At 36.5% G+C, this 19,950-nt stretch overlaps 1 protein-coding gene across 1 annotated transcript in view; it reads right to left on the reverse strand.

Annotated features, from left to right (window-relative positions):
- LOC129242804 (protein Teyrha-meyrha) overlaps positions 1-19,749 on the reverse strand; it is a 58,556-nt gene extending 38,807 nt beyond the window's left edge. Inside the window, exon 1 of the mRNA XM_054879654.1 lies at positions 19,633-19,749. Within this exon, the coding sequence (XP_054735629.1) occupies positions 19,633-19,749 (117 nt within the window). The remainder of the gene's footprint in view (positions 1-19,632) is intronic.
- Between the last annotated feature and the right edge of the window lie 201 nt (positions 19,750-19,950).

Consider the following 19,950-nt stretch of genomic DNA (forward strand, 5'->3'; position numbering starts at 1 on the left):
TACATATAAATAAAATTAAGATTACTCTTATGTACATTTTTATTTTAACAATTCAATGTAAAAGAATGTTCATACAAAAAAAAAGTTGTATGAGCATTCTTCCGAAGAAGGGAGGTGTAGTATGATTATAAGTCGGATATGCCTTAACATTAATATTCATAAACATTTTGTTTTGGTTTTTATTTTATTGTCCACTTATGCATTCACTGTGCTGTGCCGTTTAAATAAAGTATCATATTTCTTAAAAGGTTCATTACACTTGAAAGTAAACGCAAATATAGCTAACGATATAGCTAACGTAATTATTATATGCGCGGCGCGTGAATGCTAGAATCATATTACACAAGTAAACACCGAAAAATTGTTGTTGGCTTGCATTGATAAAAGTTACTATAAAAACGCTTGTAATTAGTATGTAAGACACAATAAAGAAAATAATCGTTCGCCAAGCTGGATGCCTAGCTTGGAACGATAAATAAATAAATATATTTAACTCAAATAAATATTCTTTCATTACACATTATTAGCTCGACGGGAGCATGGAAGTAGTAGTAGAAAATGCTGAGATAATTGCACTTTATCCCCCAGACAGCTTTTGCAGAAAGGGCTTCAAGCAATCCCAAGTCTCACCGCATGGACACCTAACGGACAATGTCCGGAAAAGATACCTACCAAATTCGCATTGTTAGCCTTAGACGAGGCCACGTTTGCGCACTAGCCCAGGAGTAGAGGGAAAGCAAAATCCTCTCATTTTGCCATGCAATCCTCTGCAACGTACCCTGTACAGCCAGCTCATCAGCGCAGCAGTTTCCCTCAATTTCTGAGTAAGAGATGCTGTTTTTGTACATAAAAATTGCTTAACCCTCTAATGTCTTTGAATGAATTTTTAAAGACTATTATTTCAACTGAATCACCTTTTTTATACTATTTAATGCTATTAATTTCTAGTACAAGAATAACAACAAAATAAGACTAATTAGTCTAATTAGACTTTTACTTAGTTCAGAGCCGAGCTACGCCCGATGGAAAACTGTAAAGCCATTGTTATTAGGTGCGCAACTAAGTTTTTGTTTTTTTTTGATGAAAATACAATTTTACAATGCCATGTGCCATCGATCGGAACAGGTGATAATCGGACTGCGCAATATTTGAAGAATATGGCGGATGGGGTAGGATTTCCCATTTCAGTGTTTCCAGGTGGGTTTTAACGGGTTTGGCAACGTGATGCCGAGCGTTGTCATGCCGTAGAATCACTTTTTCATGCCTCTCCACGTATTGCGGCCGCTTCTCGCGCAGTGCTCCGCTCAAACGCATCAATTGAAGTCGATACCGATCCCCTGTGATGGTTTCGCTTGGTTTTAACAGTTCATAATAAATAACATCAACTTAGTTCCACCAAATACATAGCATAACCTTCGCAGCGTGAATATTCGGCCGAGTCGACGACGTAAAAGCATGACTGGGCAGTCCCCATGACTTTCTTTTCTTTGGATTGCTGTAATGAATCCATTTTTCATCACCCACCAAGCTGCGATGAAAAAAACTCTTACTTTTTTGACGCTGGAGCAGTTGTTCAAGGCGAAAAAACGACGTTCAACATCCCTTGGTTTTAACTCATAAGGAACCCAAGTCCTCTGTTTCTGAATCATTCCCAATCATTCAATCGCTTGGAAATGGATTGGCGGTTACCTCCTAATACTGAAGCAAGCTCTTCTTGCGTTTGACACGGATCATTGAGCAATGCCTCCAATTCAGCGTCTTCGAAGGGTTTTGGTCTTCCTTCACGTGGACGGTCGTCAACATTAAAATCACCGTCTTTGAAGCGACGGAACCAATCTCGGCACGTTGTTTCACTTAAAGCAGCATATCCATAAACTATTTGTAGCTCGGCGCTTCAGCCGCCGTTTTTTCTGAATGAAAGAGGAAAATCAACACTTCCCGCAAATGACAATTATTTGGCACAAAATCAGTCATTTTCTCAAAACCAAAATTATATGATACAAAAAACAAAAAAACAAAATCACTAATGTGTAGAAGCAGTTTGTTTACCATATGTCTAAGCTTGGTTTATGACGTTTAGGTTATATTAGAATCGACTAGCACTCACTGCTGGGAACTTAGTTGCGCACCTAATAATATTCTGTAAGGTGGAGGACCTCGGCCAAACACCTAACAAAAGTGTACGCACTAATTATTCATTTATTTTAAAACAAAATTGGAAGATTAATATTGGTGGTTATTGTTTATTCATAATTGTGGGCGTATTTTACTTAGAACTTAGCTCTCAGACACAATTAAGTCTATTGTACTGCACTCGGGTTCTCTTTTTAATTTTCTCTAATCAATTCCATCGCCGTAAAAATTGGAGTAGATCTTTTGGTGCCAAGGAGCCAAGGTGGTCGCTTCTTAACACATCAGTGCCAAATACCTCAAGCCTGAGTCGAGTGAAGGCCGCGCATACGCACAGAAAATGGTCCACCGCCTCATCCTCCTCTCCACAAGCTGAGCAGAGTACACTGTCTGAGATGCCTACCTTTTCCATGTGCTTCGGATATGACAGGTAACATCAGTTTTGCCCATCTGCAGTCTCTCTCAGCCTGCCAAACTCACTTGTGGGTTAGAGAAATAATAATAATATGTAATAAGTAATAGGACTATGGTTAAGTTCGTGCGGTTTTTTTTCGAAATTTGAAACTTTATTGACGTAAAATGGTTACAAATTTAATATTCAAAGTATTGTCCATCGCTTGCTACTACTTTTTCCCATCTTTCTGGCAATTCACGGATTCCCTTTGTGAAAAATTCGGTCGGTTTTGCCGCAATCCACGAATCGATCCATTTTTTTACTTCATCGTAATTACGGAAGTGCTGGTCAGCCAGGCCATGTTGCATCGATCGGAAGAGATAGTAATCGGATGGCGCAAGGTCTGGACTATACGGCGGGTGGGGTAGGACATCCCATTTGAGCGTTTCTAAGTATGTTTTGACCACTTGTGCAACATGTGGCCGAGCATTGTCATGTTGCAAAATAACTTTGTCGTGTCTATCGGCGTATTGCGGCCGTTTTTCTCGCAGTGCTCGGCTCAAACGCATCAATTATCGTCGGTAGACATCCCCCGTAATCGTTTCATTCGGTTTCAGTAGCTCATAATACACAACACCCAGCTGGTCCCACCAGATACACAGCATAACCTTCAGGCCATGAATATTCTGCGCCGACGTCGATGTTGAAGCATGGCCAGGGTATCCATACGTTGCCCGACGTTTTGGATTGTCGTAATGGACCCACTTTTCATCGCCAGTCACAATTCGATGCAAAAAACCCTTTCTTTTGTGCCGTTGAAGCAGTTGTTCGCATGCCATAAAACGGCGTTCAACGTCTCTTGGCTTCAATTCATACGGCACCCAATGGCCTACCTTTCGGATCATTCCCATGGCTTTTAAACGTTTGGAAATGGTTGATTGATCAACTCCCAAAGTTTTTGCAACCTCTTCTTGCGTTTGAGCCGGATCTTGATCGAGCAATTCCTCCAATTCGGTATCCATGAACTTTGGCGGCGCACCCTCGCGTTCTTCGTCTTCCAAGCCAAAATCACCACTTTTAAAGCGTGCAAACCACTTCTGGCACGTTCGCTCAGCTAGAGCATGCTCACCATAAACTTCCACCAAGATACGATGACTTTCGGCTGCTTTTTTCTTCATATTAAAATAATGAAGAAGAATTCCCCGCAAAAACACATTATTTGGCACGAAATTCGACATTTTCAAGTGTGGTAAAAATATTGTTGTTTACGCTTCAAATAAAAAACTTATACTGACGTTTGTGCCTTACGACAGTAGCTCTCCAATGAATGTTTGGAAATGTGGATCGATGGAATAATAATCAAGTTACGCCATCTGTTGTAAAACCGCAAGGAACTTATTCATAGTCCTATTAATAGGTCAAAATGTTAGCCAAGCTTGATAATTCAAACCAAAATTGAAGAAAGTATTATTTTTACTATTTAAAATTTTTTTTATATTTTTAATTTTTTATATTAATTATATGTATTCTCACACATGTGTTGACGGGTATATAATGCTACGCACTTAGGTATACTTGTATACTCTACATTTTTAAAAATGATATTCCCTGGGAACTAATAATCATTTTCATGTTTTTCTCTCAACATACGTATGTCTGTATGTGTGTGATATGTGCATGAATATTTGTATATTAGCATGCCTCAAAAAGTGCAGCTTAACCTGCTCACTACAATTGTTTTCTGCGGCATAGAGTCACGCGTGCATTTAACAAATGATTTTATTAGAGGATAATTGGTACTCGTCACACTGTCTAAGCATTGTTTCGCTGTAAATTATGGGCGCAATTATGTGGTCAAGAGAAGTTTTATTGCTTAGGTCATTCAGTTGTTAATGATACGAGTATTGTGTGGCCAATTTTAGAGACAAGCTTTTGCGGAAATGTTTTATACACATGTATGTATGTATGCTTGTAAACGAATGTATGTAGTTGAAAGAAAAATTAGTAATGTTTTTATAATTTTTTTTTACACAAAGGGTGGTTAAGTTTCAAGGGCCGGTGTTGATTTTGAATAAAATACAATTTTTTTAGGAAATTATTGTCATTTCTCTTTATTATGATAATATTGGTATGGCTTAATTACGTATGGAACAAAATATTGGCCAAATGGTCCCCGCGGCCTCGGCGGCACACCTCCAACCGATGGCCCAAATTTTGGATGACGCTGAGGCATAATTGAGGTTCTACGCTGTTAATATGCCGAATTATCTCATCCTTTAGCTTTTGAATTGTTGCTGGCTTATCGACGTACACCCTTTCTTTCAAATAACACCAAAGAAAGAAGTCCAACGGTGTCAAATCACATGATCTTGGCGGTCAATTGACATCGCCGCGACGTGAGATTATTCGGCCATAAAATTTTTCGCGCAAAAGAGGCATTGTTTCGTTAGCTGTGTGACAAGTGGCACCGTCCTGTTGCAACCACATATCGTCCACATACATATCTTCCAATGCGGGCCATAAAAAGTTCGTTATCATCGCACGATAGCGAACACTATTCACAGTAATTGCCTGACCGGCCTCATTTTGGAAAAAATATGGTCCAATGCATTGGTTTTTCGGCAATCACTCTTGGATTACACTTTGCCCAAATGCGGCAATTCTGCTTATTGACTAATCCACTGAGGAGAAAATGTGCCTCATCACTGAAGATGAAGACGAAGTGCGCGATATGCATTTTGATTTGAACGCCCGTTTTCATAATTAGCCTGAATAACTTTAGCGCGTTGCTCGATTGTGTATCTGAAATTGAAAAATGTCAAAGGAAATACAGAAAAAAACTTGACGTTTAGGTGTTGATCACATTCAATATCGGCCCTTAAAATTTAACCACCCTTTACATTTGTATATAAATTACAATTAGAAAATTTTTGCAAAATATTGGAGGCTTTTTAATTCAAGAATAATGTTCAACAATGGCAAACAAATGTAAAATTATAAAAAACAAGTTCAAAAGCGATTAATCATAGTAATTTTCCTATGATTGGATGAACTTTTTTCTATTAATCCACTTATCGAATTAAAACAGGCAAAAGCAGATAGGAAACTCTAAAAGCTAAATTTAAATAATTTCGCGCTTTTTTAAATATATTTTTCAGTCGTAATAAGTAACATTCATATGTACAAGGTGAAGTCCAAAATAAACAAGACTGATGCCATAAAAATGTTTTTGATGGCGCCATCTTTCCAATGAGTTAATGCCTTGGAAGTCACATCCCTAGCTGATTTCCAGTGAAAACTTGGTGACATTCGGTTCAGTGGAAGCGAAGTTATTGCAATGAGTACAAAAATGAGTTTAGAACAAATTACCTTTTTTTTAATCGGTAAAACGTTTACCGAAACATTTGAATTGATGCAAAAAGTGTATGGCGATGATTGTCTATCTCGCGCCAGAGTTCAAGAGTGGTTTATACGTTCCAGAGATGGTTGTGAGGATATAAATGACAATGAACATACGGGCCGCCCAAAATCAGTAATCACCGAAAACTCCGCCGAAATTGTTCGTAAATTTATCAAAAATGAACCGGATTCATCATTGAAATTCATGGAATCGGAGTTGAATATCTCTCAGAATTCAACATTTGAAAGACCTCATTAAAGAGGCAAGAAAAGATGAGAACTTCCTTTACAACATTGTAATTGGTGATGAAACGCGGCGTTTCCAACATGAACCTGAAACTAAGCATCAAAGTGCCGAATGGAAGGCCCCAGATGAGCCACACCCAAAATATCGCGTTTGGAGAAGTCAAAAATCAAGTCGATGCTCATTTGGTTTTATGATTCCAAGGGAATTGTCTACAAGGAGTTCGTCCCAACGGGCCAAACTGTGAATGCAATTTTCTATCTTGGCGCTTTGAAGTGTTTGTTGCATCGCATTCGTCGAATTCGCCCTGAATACCGCGATGGAGGAAGCTGTCGCTGACAATGCATGACAATGCACCATCTCTTCGATCCACTCTTCTGACTGATTTTTGACTAGAAATCGCATTTTAACCATCAATCACTCACCATATTCGCCTGATATGGCTCCCTGTGACTTCTACCTATTCGTCAAATTGCATTTGGCCATGAAAGAAAAACGTTTTGCGTGCGTAGAGGCCATTCAAAGGGCTTGTACCGACATCCTGAAGGACATTCAAGTCATTTACCTGAAACATTCTTTCGAAAACTTTCATATCACGCAAAATAGTGTATCGAGGCCAGAGGGGACTATTTTGAATAAATAAACTCGAAGTTATCAGAACAAAGTTTCTGTCGTTTCTATTTTAGCTCAGTATTGTTTATTTTGGACTTCACTTGTATATACTGCCAGTGTGAAGTAGGCGTTGAATGGGGAGAATGCATAAGACCGCGTCCGAAAAAATTCTCAAAAATCAGTTCGATTATTGATCTACTTAAAACTTTCATTTTATTGGAACAAAATGATCAATGATCTGTAAAACTGCATACCCGATATATTTCTAAATATTCTGTGTAAAAACTTTTGAGTTTTGACGAAAATTTGTCGAATGTTTACAAGTTTTATACTAACCTCGAAACTTTGCTTTATATATATGTTTTTGATGTAGTATAAACTATATATTTATAAAAAAATATTTAAAATTATCATTGGAATCACTGAGGACCTGATTTGCCTGTCTTGCTTAGATGAGGCGGATAGCACTTAGCATTTTCTCTGTGCGTGTCCAGCCTTTGCTAAAGTGAGGCCACGCATTTTGGGTTCCGATGTCATGAGAATAAGTAATATTCGTTCTTTTAAACTGCAGGATATTTTCAGATTTGGCAAGAGTCTGGAGTGTTTTAGGAGTTACCATTCTCTCGGTGCTTCTTGGCTTGCCTTTTTTAAATTTCATTTTCAACATCACTGTTTCCTGCGTAAAGAATTAAAATTTACAATTTTTAGAAAATAGACCATTGAATAAAATAATACTCGTGGGAGAAGGCAACTCAACTTAGTCAAAAAAACAAAAAAGAATAATAATACATCTCAAAAAAATAATAATAATACAACAGCAGTAGAAATACGCACCGAAACTTACAGCAACAATAAGAATAAAAATAATAAACATTAATGAATTGTGCGCGGCATAAGCAATACAGCAAATGGTGGCATAGCAACCGGACACACCAAAGAGCACAAAAAGCCCTATAAACTAGACGAGTTCACTCCACTTGCCACACACTAGTCCAGTATTAGCCAGTTAGTCAGTTGGTTGAGTTAAGTTATTACAATGAATTATTGCATTAATTTGAGCCAGTGCCATGGAATGCGGTAAAACGCTACTGGAATGGGACTGGCAGGAACTTGCATATGCAACCAAGCACACACACATATGAAGTAGCTGCAAAGTACGCAACCAAAAGGTGTAATGCTCATGAACGTATTTCGCCTTGCGACCATTTTATCATACACAAAGCATACACACGTACACACATACTCAAAGCATATACTGTATACGTGCATGTGTGAAGAGAGGAATTCAGTTAACTATTTCTTATTATTTTTCTTGGCTACTGGTTGTAGTTACGTTATTAAATTAAAATAAAAGCTATTGGAATATTTCGTGCGTGTGGAGGGGGAGAGTGGTGAGCGTTGCATAGCGAAAAGCACAACAGGCATCATAATTTTTGGCGTATACCACATGCTGTGGCGTCGCCAAAAATGTCATATTTTGTTGCAAGGCTGCGAATTTGAAAGGTAAATCACGCATATGTATTTTCAGCTTTCCATTTAATGTGGCAAGTGCGTGAAAGTGCCGCATATGGATGGGGTAGTAGTGTGGCCATGCAGAGGTAAAGTGAAAGTTGTTATACTCTCTACCACTTCCACTGCATGAAAAAATAAAATATGGCCACATTGCATCAATGTATCCATGTAGCCTAAAGGGATGGAAATTTCATGCTTCTCAGCAATTTTTGTTGTTTTTGCCTTAGTGCCTATGCGCGCTGTTTTATTGTTCGGTTCGCTTGTAAGTCACATTCATACATATATGAGAATTGATGACGACATTATGCTCGCGTCACCATTAAGTCATTTGACATTTTTAATATGTTGCACAGTTAGGAACAACCAAATGCCCACCGCTTCGCTTGTATGAATTGCGGTTGGAGTTTGCGGGTGAGTGTATTCGTTACACTTTGGCTATTATTAATTTTTATTATTTCGACTTACAAATGAATAAATCAATTTATACTAGCTAAAATGCACACATACATATTCATGTCTTACTATGTTGAGAAAAATGCTTAATGTTTAGCAACTGAAATGTTTGTTTGAATGAAAGTGCATACCTGGCAAATATACTTGGAACGTACAAAAAAAAAAATATATATATATATAAACAGATTTTATAAAAGATTTAAAAAAAATTTCAATAAAAAAAAAAATTATATATAAAAACACATATAAAAAATATATAAAAAATATATAAAAAAAAATATATTGTATAAAAAAATTTAATAAAATAAAAATATATATTAGTATATATTATATAAAAACATATATAAAAAAATATATAAAAAAAAATGTCTATATATAGTTTTTATTTAATGCTACCCTCTATGCTGTATTGAAAATATTATAAAACAACGTAAACTGTTTTTTGTAGTGAGCTTGAAAAGTTGAAAAGAAAATTCCAAATTAAAAAACAAAAAACAACTATTTCTCTTGTTTTTTTCTACTTTTTCGGACTATTTTCGGACATATGGATATTTAGCTCTTGCGCGAGGCTACGGCTACTAAAATGCTCGTCAACTTCAATTATTTACATTTTTACATATTTAGACATTTTCGACATTATCGATATTTCCTTTAACATCAAAACTGTCTGAACGGAATCGGCGAAACCAAAATTGCACGTGCAGTAACTGTTACAGTATCGGCACGATAAACACCATCCACAAGTTCAGCTGCCTAGGTTGCATTTTCGCCTTCATCAAAGAAAAACTGTAAAATGCACCGAAATTTCTCTTTGTTTACTTCCATTGTTAACATCATAACTGAATTGAATAAACAAAAAACAGCAAAAGAATTTTTTTCGCGATTTTATGATATACTTTTTACGATAGCAGAAAATCGCCCAGCATTCCAAAACAGGTTTAGCCTCGAAATTTGAAAATATACCTTACTTACACCTCGTATACTCTAATCATCAGTTTCTCAATTGCCCACATTGAGCGCCATAAAATCTGAAGTCAGACTCAGAGTGAAGTTATTTGACGCCAGAGTGAATTTATGACGGAGACATAACAACTATCGATAATCTTTTAGAGAACTCATCGGCGGTACATTTTTGTTTAGCTGCCACGCTATCAAGAATATCAAATATGAGCGCTAAAACTACCAGACAGACGAAAGAAAGAAGAGTTGTTAGTGTTTAGTCCAAGTGCTGTTTTTGTTTTTATGCTCCGACGCAGTAAAATCGAGTCATAATTCATTGAAAATATTGAAAATAAAACTGTAATCACAATAATAGGCTGACAGTCTTAGCTCCTAGTGCCCTTCGTAATGTAATATTTCCAATAAATAAATAAATAAAAAACTGTAATCAACTTCAAACACTTTAACACAAAAAAAAGTGAGTGTGGATATGTAATGAATAGTGCTTTTGCCATCTCCTGCTATGTGCGACGCATAGAAACTACGCTCTAGGGTTAGTCTTCTTCTTCTTGATTGGGGCGATCACCGCTTATGCGATATTCACCGAAAGTAACAAAGCATGCCAGCCGTTTCCTTCTCGTGCAAACCGGCGCTAGGGTCACTCATTATACCCAGATTACGGGATTGTATGATCTGAGTGTATTTGAATGATTCAGTGGCTTCATTAGCTGGGATTTTACGGCTCGCAGATGCCAATATGATTCAGCATGGTTATTGGACTCTTCGAATTTTTATAATTTTTGCACAAAATTTTACAATGCCTATATGATTTTCACCGTCAAAATGTTGATGTGCCACTATTTTGGCACAGGGTGTGAGTTCGATGAATTATAAGTAAATCAATTTTCTCCTTTGTAAGTGTAAATTGCTCCTTAAAAGATACTTAATAAGCAATTGAGCACTACATTTACAGCATTTTTAATAAAACTTGCATTTATTTAATTTCTAAAGTTTTTTTATTATTTTCTAAATTTTGCGGTTCATATGTAGATAAATACTTATAACACAGTTTCTTTTTTTATTGGCAACCACTTTTATAAATTCAGTTGAAACGATCATAAAATGTCGAATTGAGTTGAGTAGCGCGCGCATCGCATGGGACTCCGCGAGTACAGTAGTTTATTTGCCTCAATAAATCACCACACCCGTTCAATGAGCTTTCGGATGCGCGCTTCGATTTTGAATGTATCAAAACGCCTCAGCATACAATTTCGACGGAAACTGCAGAATATTGGAACAATGCACTACTTTTGCAAGTCGAAAAAAATAAATAAAAAAAAATAAAAATGAAAAAAAAAACCAAAAAAAGAGTAAAAGTGCCGGCAATAGTTTACGAATACCGCGGAGCTGTTGCCACTTTGGTAGAACTTAGAAACGCCGGTTGTCACTGCGCCTCCGAAGGCAGTAAGTTTTGTTGTCGCCACTATTGACGCTACTGCTGCTCCACATCGCTCCGTTTTGTGTTGTGTTGTGACCCATTGTGTGCAGATTTGTCTGACGATTTATGATTGCTACAATGCATTGCTGCTTACTACTACTTGCTGCTTGCTGTCCGTTGCCCCCTACCCGCCGTCTCTTGATGGTTGGTTGCTTCTGTTTGCCCTGTTCGATCACTGGTTATGCTAAGAGGTTGCGTTATGTGCGAGTATGTGTGAATGTGTGTACAGATAGGTGCTTGCCTGCTGCTCACTTGAAACTCAATGTATGCGCTTGTTTGTCTTTTTGTTACGAAGTTTGTTTGTCGGTTGTTTGGTCTGTCATTGTAAACATGAGCGATGATTTTGACGCTGATGCTACAAATGATGAAAAATATTCGCTTTGATCAAGTTTCGTTGACTGCTGATGTTCGTGACACGGCTGTCAGATCACTGAGAAAACGTAGAGTGCTATTACAGCAGTTTTATTCGCCTCCAACCGCGTAAAGTTATGTTAAACATGCGAACAATATGTCCGGTAGCGCAAAGATCTTCTCAGATATGTCGGCTGTATAGAGGAATCTTATAATTCTTGAAATTGTTAAACAGGCTCAGTACATACTCAAGTTAATCGCGCGTTGACAGATCAGTGCAGTTGATAGCATTCTTTTCACGTCGATACTAATCAGTATTCACAATTTTCAAAGCAAAGTAATCATAAATTAGTAAAAAAGAAGTAAAGTCAGTTTGTTTTTTCCATTTAGGGGAGGCTGTCTTACTTTTAACTGTAAACGAAATTTCTACGCCCTACCGCACTTTCATTAGCTCTCTCTCGCTCTCTACCATTTTGTGTCAGCGCTGGTAGATAATTATCTTAATTAACAGTAATTTATCAGTTATTGACGGGTGTGCAATTTTTTTACTCTACCAACCAGTTTGCTAACACATTTCGCCATAATTGGTATGACTGTTTGTTTTCATTTGGAAATTGCTGAGACAAGTGAGTGTAGTTCGTATGCGAAAATAGTCGTGCTTCCCATTAACGGCCGATCAATCGATCAGTTAAATGTTCGATGCATCGCATTAATGTTCGGTTGAATGTTCGAATGATCGATCAGTGATCAATTTTCACGAATTGCAGCTGTCGTTAAATGGAATTTAATTTACGTTCATCTTAACTGTTTGTTGATTGTGAGAGAATGACTGGTTGACGGCTTTTCATTGTTAGTTGCATCTGTTTAATTGTAAAAGCTAATTTTTTACTAATCGCAGAGTCAGTAGCAAAGTTGAGTAAATAGAAATTATTACTTCATTTATGTAATTTACAACAATTTTTATCGCATACAAATGTCAAATGTTTTTTGTTACTTTGAAAACTGAATTATTTTAAGCTTCTGAACTTTGCTGATGTATTTGAATGAGTAGCACCCATGATAAAGAGTTATTCTTTCTACTCTGAGGTATACCTTAAAAATGATCGCCTATGTATGACAAAAAAAAAAAAAATCTACAAAAATTGGTGAACAGTGCATCGATTAGACTATAAGGCAAAATCAAAATTTTTTTTGGGTCTTCGACCAACCCAATGTTTTTAAGAGGCTCAATGTCATAAAAAAAAATAATTTCTCCGTTTTTCGAAGCTAGCTTCCAAAAGCCAGTTATTGACTTTAGAAGTTCGAAATTTGGGCTTTAGTAAAAACTTATTTAAAACTAATGTGTGTGAACTTTTCTAAAGCATTTGCTAAAGCTTCTTATACAATTCTATTACGTAAATTAGCCACACTTGGTTTTCATTTTGTTTCCCTTCAATGGCTGAAATCTTATTTATTCGATAGACGTCGGCTGGTAACGATTGCGGGTAAATGTGCGGGACATTTCATTGCATCTTCAGCGGTGCCACAAGACAGTATTTTAGGACCTACACTCTTTGTTCTATTTATTAATAATGGAAGTATATGTTTCGTTTTTGGCAATTTTCTTTGATTTGCTGATGATTTGAAATTATTCTTTGCGATTAGAAAAACTGAGAATGCTCTATGTTGCAATCGGAAATTAATGCGCTCGTTCGCTGGTGCAGTAACTCCAGCATCTCTCTAAATATAAAGAAATATTTCCATGTTACTTTCGACAAAATTCAAAATGTTTTTCAGCCATTTTATAGTTTTTTTGTAGGGACAGACTAGCAAGTACAGCACTCAGACACAATTAAGTCCATTGTTCTGCACTCGGATTCCCTTATTAATTTTCTTTAAATCTACTCGACATCCGAAGAAATCTGAGTAGGCCTTGTGGTGCCAAGGAGCCAAGTACTTACAATATTTTTATTTAATCTGTTCATGAATTCAAAGATGTGATCTTTGACTCCCATTTTTCATTAAAAAGTTACATTGCCTTTGTTGTATTCACTTCATACTCAATCTTAGGTTTTATATGGCGTAATAGCTCGAAGTTCTCGGACCTTTACACCTTCAAATTACTTTTTACTTCCCTTGTTCGCTCTAAATGAGAATATGTAACATTTATCTGCAGACCTTGCCACCAATTTGCAGTTGAGAAAATTGAACGGTACAGAAGGTGCTGCTTAAGGGGTCCCGGTGGTCTATATTTTTCAAAAATCGATTTTTTTTGAGATTTCGAAAGTATAGGCTTTTAAGAATATACTGTAAAATTTTTGGAAGGATATTTCCAGTATTTTCGATTATATAGCCGTTTTAGCAGGTAGAGCTAGAGTCGTCACGCGGGGGCATCAATGGACTTTTTTCGGCGGGGTGTTGTAAAAAAAACTATTAAACTGAATAGTCTGAAATTTTAATATGCTGTTCACAACATTAGTGGCTATTGCCCGTACTAGAATCATATTATTATTTCAATTTTTCGTATTTTTTATTAAAAAACTGAAAAAAACCGATTTTTAGAGTGCCAAATTCAAAACCGCGCCATTTTGGAATTTTTTTTTTTATTCTAGTACGGGACATAATTTATGAAATATAATTTAATTTATGAGTTATGGTTTTTTGTTTTAGTTTCTGTATGTAAAAAAAGTTAAGTAAAAAGCCTAAAAAATGTAAATATCGTTTTTATTGGAAAAAAGTTCCTGAAAATACCCCCAGGGTGGGGCTTTGCTTTTTGAACCACCTATTTTTTTGAGAATGGTAACACAAATGACATGTCAAATGTGTTCATAATTTACTTAAAGGTTTGACATTTACGAAATGGGACGCTATACGCTTGAACAAAATTGGGAAATATTGAAAACCTATTTCCAAAGTGGTGAGTCTTCTTCTTCTTTTCTGATGAAGCTCATTTTCACATCGGTGGCTACGTCAATAAGCAAAATTGTCGGATTTGGGGCTCAAAAAATCCACACGATACTGTAGAGAAGCAAATCCGTCCACAACGAGTCACTGTGTGGGGCCATTTTTTTCGAAAATGAGCGAGGAGCCGCGGTTACAGTAAATGGCGAGCGTTACCGTGACATGCTCAACGAGTTGCTTCCAAAAATTGAAGAGGATGACATGGACGACATTTGGTTTCAACAGGACGGTGTAACTTATCACACTGCCAAAGTTACACTCGAACTTTTGGCTACCGTTTTTGAAAAACGAATAATCAGCCGAGATTCCGATATCAATTGGCCGCCTCGGAGCTGTGATTTAAGCCCGTTGGACTATTTTTTGTGAGGAGCCGTTAAGGACAAATGCTATGCGAACCATCCAGAGACGATTGATGCTTTAAAACACGAAATCGAAGTTGCCATTCATGAAATTGGAGCCCAAACAATCGAAAATGTGCTTAAAAATTGGGTTGATCGAATGGACTACTGTAAAGCCAGTCGCGGCAGTCATTTGAACGATATTATTTTTCATTCATAAATGACAATATTCAATCTTCAAAATAAAAGAAAAAGTTTGAAAAAATATTGATTAGTTTTTTTTTTTATAGCCGATTCAAAAAGCAAATTTTACATGGCCTACCCTTTATAAGCCACCGGGACCCCTTAAATATGCTCTCAGGTGGTTAAAATTCTCAAATTCTATCCCTTCCTATAATTTCTGTTTGTTTTTTACTTAACTTAAGGTCTCTAGAGAGTAGATGGTCCATACGCTCACTGTCTTTTGTTTTTAGTGTAATTAAAGGAGAAATTGATTGTTTATCACTTTTATGGATCATTCACTTTCATATATGTTAACTAGATCTCTACGCAACACTAGATCCAACACTCCAAACTTCATCTTAAATTTCTTAACACGATTTTTGCGCGTAATGCTCCTTTTGCCCGCGCTTTAAGAGAATTCAACGCGATCTCGAGTTTCATTCCGCTTGACTTTTCGGTGTCAAATAATGAATTTTATGAATTTCTAAACTCTTGTACAGTGCACTCGCGATAACTCGAACTAATTAAAACAGGCGCTGTTCGATTTATCGAATTTGTTCGACTTATCAATTGAGTGTGCTATGTTAAAAAAACAGTCTTCGATATCGATTTTTTTCAATTAAATTTATTTATTTATTTACATATGGATATGAACATGAATATGTTTAAAATAATTAATTCGTTTCAATATTTTTCATCAAATATTTGGCAGTCTTTGTGTCAGTTACACAAAAAATTCAGCTTTAACAGAAAAGTTAGGCCGAAAAGAAAGCTGTAATGTGTGTTTGTCTTTCCTTGCCTGCAGCAATGTTGAATATGGCTTTTTCACGCAGCAATTGAAGAGTGTTAACCTTTGCGGGGCTTACTTGTTCAGTTGTGGCCCACTGAATTACCTTATTGATAGAGCTAACTGCCTCCTCAGATGATATCCGCTCACATGTCTCAGTTGTGTTGTTAAACTCAGACTCAGAATCACTAGTTTATTTCTTCTGTGTCGGTAAATTCGGCACCATCATTCCATTTGTTAACATCATGAAGCGTAAATTCGACCTGTAAATTATGTTTTTCATAAAGAAGTCAAAGTTTTAAAACATATATTCCAGTCAGAATACCTGTGGGGCTAAATTGTTAAGCTTATTAAGAATAGAGTCTGTTACTATCTGGTTTTCTTCCAACAATTGTTTTTTTAAAACGCTCAATGGAATATTATCTTCATCAGAGTCGCCTAAGTTATCAAAACTCAAAATGTTTTTCCAACATTTGGATACAGTTTCCTTTTCTAACCGACTCCAAGCTGCATCTAATAAAGTTACTGAATCTCTTAAATTAATTTTTTTCATAGATTCGGTTATATCGCAATTATTGTTGAAAATGGAAGCCAGTAGAAAATTTCTGTAGTATAGTTTCGTTATACGAATTACATTTTGGTCCATTGGCTGGATCAATGGTGTCACATTCGGCGGCATAAACATAGTTAAAATTAAGCCATCCTCGGACTTTAATTCGATTTCGTTGGGATGTGATGGGGCATTATCAATTAGAAGAAGAGCCTTCTCAGGTAGTCCCCCATCTTTCAAATATTTTCTTACCTAAATATTAAAGTCATTTAACTTGGTTAAAAAAATTGTTTTAATGAATCTGGATTTTACCTGCGGCACGAACGAATTATGAAACCAGTCTTTGAAAATCGCCGAAGTCATCCAGGCTGATTTGGAATTTTTGTACTCCACCGGACAGTTAAAATTTTTGAAAACACGAGGATTTCTTGCTTTGTCAATAACGAGAAGTTTAAGCTTATGGTTGCCGGTAGCGTTAGTGCAAGCCATAAATTGCCTTATCTTTCTTTTTTATTAGACTTATGGTGGACTTGGCTACCCCATATTCCTTCGCTAGAGAAGTAACACTACGTCCACGTTTAATTTTGTTAAGGACTTCAGCCCTCTCTTTTAATGTTAAACACTTCAACCTTTTACGATCCATTACTCACGTGCACTGATACACTACAAATGACAAATTTAAAGCAATTTGGTCAATGCAAGATGTTGTTCCCAGAAAACTAACGGGATATTAACGCCGAAATATTCATATGGACAATACACTAGTATACATATAATTTAGATACATATACTATTACATATGTATCTATGTACAAAATGTACATGTTTGAAAAGAATGTGTGTACAAATAAATTTGTTTTTTTGTTCGAGTTATAGCGCTTTTTTATTGTTCGAGTTACAAAGAAGTCAATAGGGGAAAAAATGTGTTCGAGTTAGCACGTCGTTCGACTTAGCGGCTATTCGAGTTACCGCGAGTGCACTGTATTTATATTTATTTGTAATTTAAGCTCATATTAGCTCTAAGTAGTCTGTAGCAACTATAATTATGTTCTAGACCTAAAATAAATGAAATAAACGAAATATGGCGTAGCGTCTTTCAGGATGAAATTCAAGCAGTCAAGCTGCATTTAAAGCACTAGCTTTAAATTCCGAGGAATTGAAACTAGTGTACGAATGCCTTAACAACCCAAACCAACTTCATCAACATCATCGTCACAGCAATTACAGCTCGGCATGAGCCAGTGCTTTCTTCGCAATCACGCCCCATACGACTCGGCTAACTGTGTCGCTTCTCCTAGCATTTACTTATAAGGCGTAAATCTGCATCAACATCTTCTGTTCATCTTATTGGCGGTTTTATACGCTTTTTACTGCACATAATAAGAGAGTTGAAGCTCTTTTTCTGCGGTCGTCCATCCTGAGCAGTCGTCCATCGTGGGTAGGTGTCCAAACCATCTCAACAGTTGAGCTTTAGGGAAACGCATAATGTTTTGACTTGATATCAGCAGTTCGATCTCATCGTTGTATCTGATTCTGTAAGACCCATCAGCTTCTGTTACTGGTCCAAATATCCTTCTTAGGATTTTACGTTCAAAGCGGAGAAGGTAGTTCTTTATCTTAGATGTCAGTACCCATGCTTCGCAGCCATATGTTGCTACTGGTCTTAGTAGCGTCTTCTAGATCTCTAGCTTACACGACCTCGATAGCAATTTATTTTTGAGAAGTTTCAGGTGAGCAAAATAACTTTTATTAGCAGCTTCACGCCAATTAGGGGGCCTGCAGCGCTGCTAGGGCTTAAAACTGTCCAGTTTGTGAAAAAAATATGAGCAGACTTCTGGTTGCCATAGAGTGTGGCGCTTAAGGTATATCGAGGTATATTGTCTTACCGACATTAACTTTGATGCCAAAAGCTTTGCTTAGTTATCAGCTCCTTAACGAACTTAGTGCAACAAATAAGATTGTACTTTACTGATGGATTTCCTAGGGCGGGATCGAAAGCAGATTTTCACAGTCCAGAACCATACTGTGGTATCAACTGGGCAGAAGCTAAATGGAGGGCAAATAGTTGGGAGAATACTCAAATAATTGCCAGTTGGGAAGTCACACAAGAACTCTGTCAAGCTAAAAGGCTCACAAGGGTGTTTTATTTAGAGATATCGGATTTTAAATTGAAATAAAGCAACGAAAATTCAAATTGATTGGGTAGTCTTCAATATTTTTGTATAGAACCATTAATGACATTTATTTTTCAAAGATAATCCTCTCATTTACAGCCGCAATATTATCTTCACTTCGGACTGTACGTGGTCTAATCAATTTTCCGATAGTTTGCACTCGTACGCCATAAGTTGGCCTGAGCGCGCGATGAACACTTTTCACAGAGCGTCGATTTTCGTGATTCAGTTGTACGATTTGTAAACGTTGTTGAAGCGTAAGTCTTTCCATGATGAAAAGTCAATGAATACAGAAAAAAAGTATGTATTTAGTTTGACTGTAGTCACGCGTGATCTGTCAAAAAAAAAAACTATTGGAGAATTACCTCCAATCTGATCATCCTTTATTTCTAATATCAGCTTATGCTTTTTATTTTTATTTTTATTTATTTTTACTTTTCATAATAATAATAATTTTTGTTTTTGTTCTGCAATTGTCGTTTGGAACTTTCGGTGTGTTCTTTATGTGATCGCCACTATAAACTTTAAATAACTCACGATTTTTGATAAATTAAAAAGAAAAGAAAAAAACCAACTTATTTCTTAGTTTCAGTATTGCAAGGTTATAAACAATTTGAAGAAAATATTTTTATTATTTATTTATATTCAACATTGTCGACTTAGTTCGATCAACTTTAGCCAACGGCGCCGTAGGCTCGTCAAACTAGTCCAAACAGGTGATAACAGCAAAGCTTCATAATTGTTTATAGAATTCTTGGGTAGAAAAATTGAATAAAATGGTAAGAGAACGTAGAGGAACTTAAAGCGCTAAGAGCGTTCTGATATCTTCTCTCTTTTTGCAGGATACCAACTATTTATAATATATTATTAACTATTTTTAGAGAACAAATCAAGTAGTATCGCCGACGTAGTGGCTCTATAGAGAAATTATTTATATTTAATATAAAGTTGTTGAGAAATTACGCAGAATCATTTCATTCCATTCAATGCCTTTGGCCGTCAAACAAATGTTTCTCAGCCTTAGAATTTATGTTCACTCACTTATGCACTTATGTTTTTTCGGTTTTTTTTTACTACAATTGAACTTACTCGTGTTGGAAAAGGCCGTTGGCCCCTTAAAGCCTCATGCAAACCGGAAGCAGCCTCCGAAAGAACGACTAAAGCTTGTGACGGCAAATGGCTGCTTCCAAATGCGTTGCTTTCCATACTATGCGCGCGTCGGCAAACGCTCGCAAAGAATCTCTGTACACTACGCAGCTATAAGTTTGAATCGATCAAATACTTATTGTCTTTAATGAATTTTTAAATTTCAAGTGACGCCAAATAATTTTGGTGTTTATGTGCATCAAAGTAAATGACGGTAATGGCGACGGTCGCAACTAAGCGCGTACATATTCACTATAGACA

This window comes from Anastrepha obliqua, chromosome 3, assembly GCF_027943255.1.
Source record: "Anastrepha obliqua isolate idAnaObli1 chromosome 3, idAnaObli1_1.0, whole genome shotgun sequence".
Classification (NCBI taxonomy): domain Eukaryota; kingdom Metazoa; phylum Arthropoda; class Insecta; order Diptera; family Tephritidae; genus Anastrepha; species Anastrepha obliqua.